The sequence below is a fragment of the Balaenoptera acutorostrata genome, chromosome 19 (genome assembly GCF_949987535.1).
Source record: "Balaenoptera acutorostrata chromosome 19, mBalAcu1.1, whole genome shotgun sequence".
NCBI lineage: Eukaryota > Metazoa > Chordata > Mammalia > Artiodactyla > Balaenopteridae > Balaenoptera > Balaenoptera acutorostrata.
In genome coordinates this window covers 50,099,722-50,110,111 of record NC_080082.1, presented here as the reverse complement: position 1 = coordinate 50,110,111, position 10,390 = coordinate 50,099,722, and the positions used below count along the sequence as shown (strand labels likewise).

The following is a 10,390-nucleotide window of genomic DNA, read 5'->3' as shown; positions in this document are numbered from 1 at the left end:
GGTGGCCGCCGCGCTGAACCACCAGGGGCCGCTACAGGACTAGGGGCAAGGCTGTCCCCCGCGCGCAGGCTGAAGTCCGGACTCGGCTTTCTGGTCCGGAGAGGAGGGCACAGGAAACTCTTTATTTTGGTGATGAACCGCCAGTCCCCGCACAGTTAACCTTCACTCGTGCACACTTCACTGCCCTCACCCCACACGGGCTCGCTGGCCCAGGTTTCTGTGGCCCGCGGTCATCTGGGAGAGGGCTCTTGGCGCCCTTCCTGCGACGCTTCTTGGAGCAGAGTTTGCTAGGCTGCCGTAGCCGCGGTGCGAGGTCAGAAGCCTAGCCGGCCCGCCGGCCCATCTTTTATTCTGTACGGTGGCTGAAGCCAAAGAAGCTACTGACACCCTGTCAGGTGGTTGAGGAAGGGGGCCTACAGGGAGAGGTCGAGGCCCGAGATGGCCTCGAGGAGGAGGAGGAGTAGAGGAAGGTGGAGCGAATGGTCCATCCCGGCGGGAGCTGGCTGGGCGAGTGGCCGCGCATGTGCGTCTGCATGGAGGCCAGGCTGGGGCAGCCGGCCTGGCACAGAGGGCAGCGGTAGGGTGCGGCCCCGTGCGTCCGCAGGTGCTTGGTCATGGCTGAGAAGTCCCGGGAGCGCTGGGGACAGAGGCTACAGGAGAAGGGCTTCTCTCCTAGGGCAGGTGGAGGGGAAGACCCATGAAGGAAAGAAGAAAGGAACGAAGGCTGGCCTAGGGGTAGATTGGGGCAACTGGGCAAGGTCGTTGCGGGGGAGCCAGACGCTCGAGAGGGACTTAGGAGTGGGCCCACTGGAGTTTGGAAGGAGGTAGACAATTCACACAGGGCAGGGCGCCCATACCTGTGTGGACACGGTAGTGCGTCTCCATCTGATGTTTGAGTGAAAACTTCTTTCCACAGACAGAACAAGAATAGGGCCGAGACCGAGCAGGAGGGGGTGGGGGAGGGTGTTGTTGAGATGCGTGGCTTGCTGTGCCCACATGACCCACACAGGTTGCAAGTTCACCTATGGGGACAAAAGGCAAAGGAGGGCAGGGCTGGGAATCCCAGAGCCGGATCACTGGAACACTCAGGCAAGACATCAGGGGCTACAGTGGGGCTGAGGCAAAAGTGCCTTCACCCTACTCACCTGTGTGCCTCTGATCAGACTCTTCCATCTCCCCAGGGCTGAGCTGTGTGGGGCCCTGGGGGAGGGAACCTGAAGGGAGCAGAGTGAAGTAGGGGCTCTGCTCAGGCTGGACTCCTGGAGCCCCAGCCTCAGCCCCAGCTGAGAGAACATGTTACAGGGTGCATGCAGGGCAAGTGAGGGGCTTACCTGGGGTGGGGCTGCAGGAGGCCAACTGGTTCTGGTTCCAGAGGCCTTTGTGGAGGTTCAGGGACAGTGGGATCCTGGGAGTGGGATGGGGAAGAGTTACAGCTTTGGCTACACCTGGGATCCCGGCCAATTCCTTTCTGGGGAGGGAGGTGTCATGAGTCCTCAGGGGCTGGGCTTTGGCTTTCCCTGTGGTGGGAGCTTCTTGTCCTTTCCCCAGCTCAGGAAATGTATAGTAGAGATAAGAGATGTGGTGCCCTTCCACCCTTCACTGCTGCCTCTCCTGAGCCACTCCCTCCCAACCGGAGGTCTTCCATAGGCTCTTCAACTCACCTCTGGTCCTGAGGCCAGACCTCCCGCCGGGCTGCAGTCATGGGGGTGCTATGGGAGAAGGGAGTGCCATATCTGGGCGGCAACAGCAGGATGCTCCACAGGGCAGGCTGGCCCTCCCCCAACCAAGGGGCCTCAGCCCACCAGGGCCTAGGGGTGATGCCGGTTTGGAGGGAACCTGGTGGGGGAAGGGGGCCAGGGAACTCCCGCAGACTTTCCTCAGAGCCCCCTGGACTCTCCCTCACCCACATGATCACTTCTTGCTTCCCATTTGCTCCTCTGCGGCCAACAGGGGATTGGTTGAGTTTCTCCTCTGGTCTCATCTGCTCCCCTTGATCCTCCAGAGTTGCCTCTGCCATCTCAGGGCTCTCTCTTGGTGGCCTGTGCCTGTGCAACGTCTCCTGTTCTTTCCCACCAGCTCTAACAAACTTCTGTGGTCTCTGCTTCTCTCCAAAGCCCCCCACTCCTCTCATAGAATCCCTTGTGGGTTTCTCTGGCTCCTCCTGTTGTTCCTTCAGCCCTGGACCCACCTCTTCTCTGGCTGTATCTCTTCGAGCCCTCATGCATGCCTCTTCCAGGGACTGCACCCCTAATGCTCTGGCTGCCTCCTCAAGGCGCCCCAGTTCCCCAGGTTGCAGCTCTAGGCTCTCCCCATAAACAAAGTGCAGAAGTTGGGCAAAGGTGGAAGGGCTGATGCCTTTCACCAGAGCCCAGTGACCCCTGCGACCCAGTTGCTGGCTCACACCTGCCAGCACCAGGCTGTGGGCAGGGAACTCCTGGCTCCCCACTGTGATCAGGGTATCACACAGTGCTGGCCGGAGCCTGGCTGCTAGCCGTACCAGCCGATCAGAGCCATAGGGACTAGGCAGTCTTGTTGGGGACATGGGCATTGTGCCTTGCCTGGGTACCAATCTCAGAGGTTCTGAGAGAAGGGCCACAGTGTGGGGTCCATGGTGAAAAGTGGAGGGAGGAACAGCATATTCTCAAGCCTGTGGAGGTGAGGGGAGAAAGAGTGAGTTGCTGGTTCTGAATCAGACCTCTCTGTCCTGAATGGAGCAGATAAACTGACCCGAGAGAGGACCTGAGCTTATCCAGAATCATAGCAGGGGCCAGGGGTGGGGGTAGGGTGGTGGGAGAATGGAAATCAGACCACATTCAGGACTTAAAGAGCAAGGACCAGACAGTTAAGAACTATCTCAAGTAGTGGATTTAAGACTAGTAGAGATGGGTCCTGCCAGTTGGCAATGTCTGACTTAAAGGATAGCAAACACTGATACTTCTGCTTCTCCAAGCTCGTCTGCAGGCAAAGACCTCTGAGTAGGTCAGGCTCTCCTCATTCCAGACAAGAAGATCACCACAAAACCCAGTCAGCCCTGGAAGTTAGGGATGGAGCAAGACACAGCTTCATGGGTGAGTGTAGAAAGCTAGTGTGTCCTCCCCCTGCAAGCCCATCATGTGGAGCTGAGGGTTCCGAGAGGAAGAAAGGGCAGCAAGACAGGGGTCGTAACTGCAGGAGGGCAGGCTCTAAGGCATCAATCAATCATCTCCCTGAGGACGAAACTTCTAGAACCCATCCTCAGAGAAGGAACTGGAAGAGACCAAAGACTCCCATGCAGTGAGATAAGAGAGCAGGTCAGAAGCCACAGGAGAGAAGGCTCCTCACCCGAAGATGGAGAGACTTTGGAGAAGGCTTTGACCCTTGAGGAAGCCGGAGAAAGGGAAATGGGAACTATAGAGGGAGAGGCTATTTCCTCTCAAGATGAGGATAAGGAGATGGTTCAATTTTGTTTTTCATAAGCCAAAAGTGAAGAACAGAAAGACAGAACCGAACAAGGCAGAAATTTATCACACATCAAAACCACCACATTGGCTTTTAAGAAAACTGGGAACCCAGATACAAAGAGACGCACCTAAGTGTCGCAGTGCCCAGCAGGCATATTCCTAGGTGTGGGCTCACCATAAGCATGGACCCCATAGGAGGGAGGATTACTAGTTGGACACTTCACGGAGAGGGCTACAGGCTGGCAGGAAGTGGACAGAAAGAGGGGTGTAGTGGGAGGAAAGTCTCAGCTGGGGAGAAGCAGCCACTCACCGGTTGTAGCTTCCTCCTGGACACCGCATGCTCTGAACTGCTGTTGGGGCTCCTGGGCGCCCCTACCCTGGAGCTAGCCCCGCCCCTGACCTCACAGTCGTCCATTGGGTGTCCCAAGTATCAGTCTGCCACAGTTCCCTAAGGGGTGTGGTTTTATACCCCTGGCTGTGCTTCACCCCTCCAGGAGAGACCACTCCTCCCCTCCAGAGCCCACGTATTCTGCCTCCTAACCTCCTGTCTCCTTATTTCATTTGTGAACTCCTAGAGTCAAAGAAGTGTATCTAAAGCAATAAGAACTTTGGGATAATCAGACCTGCGTTTGAGTCTCATCTCTGCCATTTACTAGTTGAGTCACCTTGGGCAAGTCACCTCTCTGAGCCTCAGTTAACTCATCCATGAAATAGGGATAACCTCTGCTTACCTCATTTGGAGGTGGGGTGAAGATGAAATGACATAATGTATGTGAAAGTGGTTTCTCGGTACATAGCATCATTCAAATAGTGTTAGTTCTGTTTCTTAGAGGTGTCAGTAGATCTCTAGCAGCTGGAAGCTCTTTCTACTACCTCAAAAGTAAAAAGGACTGAAACATCTGCATTCTAAGGAGAGAGTGAAGGAGGGCCAAAAGCATGCCTCCTCCTCCCTCTCTCTGACTTGGTACTAGGAAGCCTCAACTGCTCTGTGGGAATGACCCCTGTCATCTGGGCCATCAGTGGGGACTGGGCGTGTGAGTGACTCAGATCCTCCCATCAGGCTCTGATGGGGGCAACCCCAGGAAGGGCCTGCGGTGGTCTTCGAAGAGAAAAACTCCTTTTCCTGGGTTGATGACAAATGACATTTCTCTGAAATCAGGACTCCGAGGTTTCTTTGACTTCCTGCCCAGGGGGTGAAGGTCCTCAGAGATTTCCCCTCTTTTTACACTTTCGCACTCCTTAACCTGGGGAAAAGATGAGGTCTGAGAGACTCAAATTTCTTTCTCTGTTTCTTACTATTTCATTATTCCTCGTCCTGTGGCAGAATTTTCATTCACAGAACAAGTGCTGCTAAATCGCTTATGATATGTGCCTGATGAATAACTGGAAGGTTCACAAGTCAGGCACTGGTAGGCTGCTCTGGTGACAAGACACAGTCTGCTTCCCCCTAGGCTTCTCTCTTACATTCTGGTCCCCTCCTAGACTCAAATATTATGTCTCTAAAACTCCTGTTTCACCTTTTGGCTCCAGGACCCCCAGATGTTCAGACCATCCTTCTACTCTCTCTCCAGACCTAACATGCCTTCCCTCTACCTCTCATTCTAGCTTGGGTGCAAACGGATGTTAATCCCTCCTAGATCAGACAGGGTGTGCCAATGGGTGGGGCTAGTGGTGGGGCAATAATAGTGTGGGGAGAGGGGAAGATGAGTCAGAGTGAAAGGGAAAATGCAAATGGGCAAGCTGTATTCATTTGCTACTCTGGTCGTTAAATATTTTCCATTTCTGAGCTTTCTAACTCCTCACACCACCACACCCAGGGACTCATTAGATACCCATATAAAAGACACTTGACTTGGACACAGAAATGCACCAATCCCTGACATGTAGGTATACAGAGGGAAACATCCTTCCTCCAACACAGAAATACACACTCCCTGAGGATATGGAATAAGTGGGGAAAGCCATGAAGGAGAAACCCCAAGTGTAGGTATAGGGGTCTGGAAGATTACATCATCACCCAGTGGAGTAGGGTCCCCTCACCTCCCAGGCCTACATCATGTGCCCATGACTCGGCTCCCCCACTGGTGGTTGCCCACTGATGTTCAAAAGAGTTGGAGGCTGTGCTCAAAGGGCAGCATCCTCTTATGCAGTTGACAGGGAGTGCCAACGGGCTTTCAGGAAACCTAAAAGTGAGGGCGAGGGGCAAGGGGACTCCCCATTCAGTGAACAAAAGCCCCCAAGATTGGGAAACCCCATCTTTCCTCCCACTTGGTGTCTACCCCCATCTAAGGATATCCCTTTAGAGACTGCCTCCTTAGAGGTATCTCTAGGGCCCTCTACACCTCAGCCCTTCTTCCTTCCGACATTCTTTTTTTTTTTTTTCCTTCCGACATTCTTGACTGCACAGTCCAAACCACCTTGCACTGAGCAGTGGTAGCAGAAGCAGAAGCAAATAGCACTTTGACTTGGAAGGGTAGGGACACTGCTGACTCTTTCTCTCTCTCTTTCTTTTTTTTTTTTTCTTGGCTGCACGGCATGCAGAACTTCCCTGACCAGGGATCGAACCCGTGCCCCCTGCATTGGAAGCCCGGAGTCCTAACCACTGGACCACGAGGGAAGTCTGTGTTTCTCTTCTTGAAAGGACTCTCCTCCCCAGCCTCAGAAACCTTGCCCACCTTCCACTTCCCAGGCTGACTCAGTAGGAATCTCCTGCAGTTGTCTCTCTGGGGTGGAGCCAGGAAACCACAGGTTATGAGGACACAAGCCTACATCCTGGGAGAGGGTACCGTAGGTGGGAGAGGTTAGGTAGGATGTAATTGGAAGAAAAGAATGTGGGAAAAGGAGGTATGATTTTTGCCTCTCAGTCCTTTCTAATACTCATATTACTAAATAAAGTTTGAAATCTGATATCTTTTATTCTTACTGATAGACTTGACCATAAGCCCCTTCAGGCACAACCCAGCTTGCTGTAAAAATGTCAACACAGCAATACAAGTATAGAGTCTCTTCAAATATTATAATTAAAACTAAACCATCAGAATATGCTAATTAGAGGGATGATTATCTGTTTTATGAAAATATCCTCCCTTGGTCTCACGTATTGAGGTATTGAGTACCTCCAAAAGCCAGGTTAAACAAGATTCAATTCAGAAAAGTTCTATGAATTTTCCACTCTTCCCAGGAACACATCACTTTCGGCAAATTAAGGTGGTTAAACTCCCTACAGCATTTTATATAGATTAAAACCAATTATCCAAACCTTACATAAATCTTCAAAGGTTCACTCTTTTTAGTTAAGTATATCCAACACATACCAGAGGAGAGACACCACAGAATGAATGAGTTTCTTTCTTCCCTTAAATCTATGTTCTACATAGCCCAAGATCTGGATATAGTAATAGGCAGGTGAGCTGAATCTAGGTCATAGAGACCCTATCATAGCACACCTCTTATGGATTAAGTGGCAAAAGAACCAGATGAGAAGTAAAAACAACTTAGGTTCCACTGCATCCTCACAGTGGACTGCCTTTTTCTTCAGCTCTAACATGGGGCTAACTCTTCTGAGACCCTCAACTTCCTCATAGGGACTATTTTCAAGACCAGTATTGAATATCCATATTGCCTCAAATCCAGACAGAGGGCCCCACTCTGACCTCTAGTTGTGTCCCTCCCCATGGGCTGAGGAGTCCAAGGGTATCTAGGAAGTACCCACCTGGAACCTGTGCCCCCCAATTCTAGACCATGCTCTGGGAACTCGGAACCCTGGACCTCCTGGCCCAAATAGCCCACTTCCCGGGTTTACAATGGCCTCAGCCCCAGGTCTGTACTCTTCCGAGTGGGCTGTGTGATTGATGTAATTGTGTGGCCCTGATTGGGTGGGAGGGGCACGTAGACTGAACTTGGACATGCAGGTTAGTATGTGAGACACCTTGAAGTATGCGCCAACACCAGATGTGGGGATAAGAGGGGAAATCTCCATTTCTAGTCTTGCCTAAGCCCCATAAATAATATGGGAGCCTGCTTTATTTTAGTGGTTCTTAACCTCTCAGGGGGTCATTATGCTTTTTAAAATTGTAAGTCGTGGAATCAACTCTTTACATCAGAAAATTGTAGATTCTCATACCATTTTGCATATGAATAACAAGAGAGTCACAGACTGCTCTGAAACTCACCCTTGGACAGGCTTCACTCCTCATCCTTGTGGCTGCTTTTACCGCTCCCCCGCCAACACACATACAGTTTTTTGGATTATTTCCAGGAGCTCATAGACCCTGTAATCCACTCATAGACTCCCCCCTTGCACCTCCACCCTTGGTTTAAGAACTCTGGGTGTACATGAAAGTACCCTGAAAGCTTTAGTACCAGGTAGAGCTTGAACAGCTGAGTGAAATTAGATATCAACATCCTGCCTCATAAGTATAAAAAGATCTTCAGTAAAGACAACCTGGGTGATTTCCTAAAGAGCAGGATATCTCACACACCTCCTATGCTCCAGTACAACGTCCATCCTCCCCAAGCAGCTGCCCCATGCTTAGAGCCTGATGTCTTCTGGGAATGACCAGAGACAGTTTGCGGAAGAATGGGAACAGGGACTAAAAGGCCCCAGAAACGACTCAGTCCTGGTTCTGTCTAGAGCCACCACAAAACAATAATACTTCATGGAGGGCAAACAACCTGCTGGGATTCAGAGACACCCTCCCCACCCCGGAACCTCCAGAAGACCACGGCCCTAACCTCCTGGCCACGTTGTCCAACCTGGACCCAGTACTGGAAAATCTTACACGAGCGCCCCAACCCAGAAGCCAGAGTCCCCCAAAAGTCTTGCAGCCACATGTTCCCATCACAGCCAGGATGCAGTGACTCTTGACAACTTCCCATTGGGCTTTCGACTTCATCAACAGGCTGGATCCAAAGACTCCAGAAAACCTTCTCAAGTTCTCACTAGTTTCATTTCTTGGTCAAAGACTCCCAAGAACCTCTGGAGAGTCACAGACCTCTCCAGTCACCAGATCCAGTCTCAGTCCAGAGACCCCGGACAACCTCTCATAGTTCAGAGGCCATACCTCATGGCCAGTGACCCCACACTGAGCTCCAAGTGCCTCCACCTGCCCCACAACACACTTCCAAATCAGGCTCTCTTAGGGACTAGGGACATGCCGGCCTGGTCTCTGCCCAGCCGGGCCCAACGGTACCCAGGAGGCCCCATTTCCAGCCTCTCCAGGGAAGAGGGAGTCCCCAAAGCCTAACGCCCTCACCCCCACTTCCCGATCCTCATCCTCAGGGCGACCACTCAAGCCCCCATACCTCAGCTTTGCCTGGGCCAGGCCCAAGCCCGAAGAAAAGAAAGAAAATCCATGGCACTCACCGACTCAGGCCCTGTTCCTCTCCTCACTCCGCCTCACATACACTCAGGGCGGCACAAGCCCGAGTGGCCGTTAGAAAGTGGAGCGGCGCGAGGCTCGGAGCTCGAGGCCGGGCCGCGTGCACAGCTCGCTGGTCGCCCTGGATCCCGAGGCAGACGCTGATTGGCCGCAGTGCTGGCCACACCCTCTTTCCTGTCTCCCGCCGGCTGAGGGATCTCAACAGCCTGGGAGGCACCTAGGACAGCTCCACTCCTCACCATCCCCGCCCCTCTCCCTCCCGCCCCCGGGTCCCCAACTCTGCCTCACGACCTCCGCTGATTGGCTGCGGAGCCGAGCTCGCGTCCACCTGGCTGGCGCTGTGGAGGGACAGGGCCTTAAATCTGATTGGTTCGCGGACTTAGGCTTCAGGCCTCTAAGGCTGAGATATCATCCACCAGCGGGTCCTCAATGCTTTCTGGCTGCGGAGATTGCTCTGTCCCACCCTGTTTATGAAGAGACTGGGGCTTGAACCTCCTTCACCTGCATAGCTTTGGAGGCTCCCTCCGCAAGTGCTCAGGGATACCACTGCTTTCTTGCTTCTTTCTTTCTACCCTGTGTAGTCCTCGTTGCAAACCCTTTCACCTTTCTCTCAACCCCTTACAATCTGTGGAGAAGTGACTGGGATTGGATAGGAGGCCATCAGGCTTTGGGTGCCTGTGGGCAGCTCCCCTTTCCCGCCTCTTGCCTTGCACCACCATTAATTGGCAGCAGAACGCACCCTGCCTCACCCGGAAGTATGCGGGGACAGGGAAGACACAAGAGAGGGCAGTGCCTTTACCCCCCTCACTGGCCTAGATGCTCGCGCTTCAAATACACGATAATGCCTCAACTGTCTGCTGAGTCAGGATTAACTGAGTACTTCATGTACCAGCCCCCCCCCCCCACACACCGTAAAGAGAATGACCCATTACGCTGCCCCACCATTAACTGGCCCGGGGTTAGAACCCGGCCAGCGGGCTTTCTGACTAGGCAGGGCTTTGGTGCTGACACACCGTACCAATCTGTGGCTGGCCGACTGCCTCCCTTCTTCCCCCGGCCCCGCTGCCATTGCACCGTCGATCAGCTGGCCCCACTCCTAAGTGGCTTAGCCTGGACACATCCAATAAGGCGCGAGGGCGCTTTAGGGAGGCGGGCATTGCTCCACCGCTTCCACTTCTGATTGGTCCCGAAGCTTGCTTCTTCGCCTTTGATTGATCAGGGGACCGGGAGGAGGGAGCCCAGCCCAACGGTTTCGGGCGGCGGTTAGAATTCTGTCCCTTTGCTTCTGCTCAGCTTCGGGATTCTGGCGACTGTTGTCTGGCGTCTCCGTCCCCACGGCTAGTGGGGAAATGGGGATGGAGAGTGGGGTGGGGGGAGGAGCTGGAAGGGGCCCTGCTGAGGAGGGCGTGACTCGACTCAGAGGAGCTTAGGACAGTGGGAACCGAGACCGCCTAAGGCGAGTGTCTGGCACGCGGGAGATAACCCTTAAAATAGGGGAAAGACGGGCGCTGTAGTAGTAGTAACAACAGCCCTTTCCATGTACCACGCTTTGTGCATCATCTCACTGAA

At 53.3% G+C, this 10,390-nt stretch overlaps 1 protein-coding gene across 3 annotated transcripts; it reads right to left on the bottom strand.

The window, feature by feature from the left end:
* Positions 1–111: 111 nt before the first annotated feature.
* On the bottom strand, positions 112–9,894 carry ZBTB32 (zinc finger and BTB domain containing 32). Of its 3 annotated transcripts, none has more exons than XM_057533341.1 (6): positions 9,840–9,894; positions 1,662–1,709; positions 1,332–1,405; positions 1,146–1,214; positions 858–1,022; positions 112–672 (listed from the first exon to the last, which is right to left on the bottom strand). In XM_057533341.1, the coding sequence occupies exons 2-6, from the start codon at positions 1,700–1,702 to the stop codon at positions 392–394; spliced, it is 630 nt and encodes a 209-aa protein (XP_057389324.1). In that variant the 5' UTR covers positions 1,703–1,709; positions 9,840–9,894; the 3' UTR covers positions 112–391. The 3 variants fall into 3 exon arrangements, with proteins under 3 accessions (XP_057389324.1, XP_057389323.1, XP_007165212.1); XM_057533340.1 differs by lacking the exon at positions 9,840–9,894 and adding an exon at positions 3,751–4,370 and having other exon boundaries at positions 1,662–2,647; XM_007165150.3 differs by lacking the exon at positions 9,840–9,894 and having other exon boundaries at positions 1,662–2,810.
* Positions 9,895–10,390: the final 496 nt, after the last annotated feature.

Coding starts and splice junctions, on each gene's coding strand:
- ZBTB32 (XM_057533340.1), bottom strand. CDS start 2,548: ATGCCCATGTCCCCAACAAGACTGCCTAGTCCCTATGGCTCTGATCGG. Junction 1,406..1,661: donor GTCTGGCCTCAGGACCAGAG/GTGAGTTGAAGA, acceptor TCCCACTCCCAG/GATCCCACTGTCCCTGAACC. Junction 1,215..1,331: donor CTCCTGCAGCCCCACCCCAG/GTAAGCCCCTCA, acceptor TGCTCCCTTCAG/GTTCCCTCCCCCAGGGCCCC.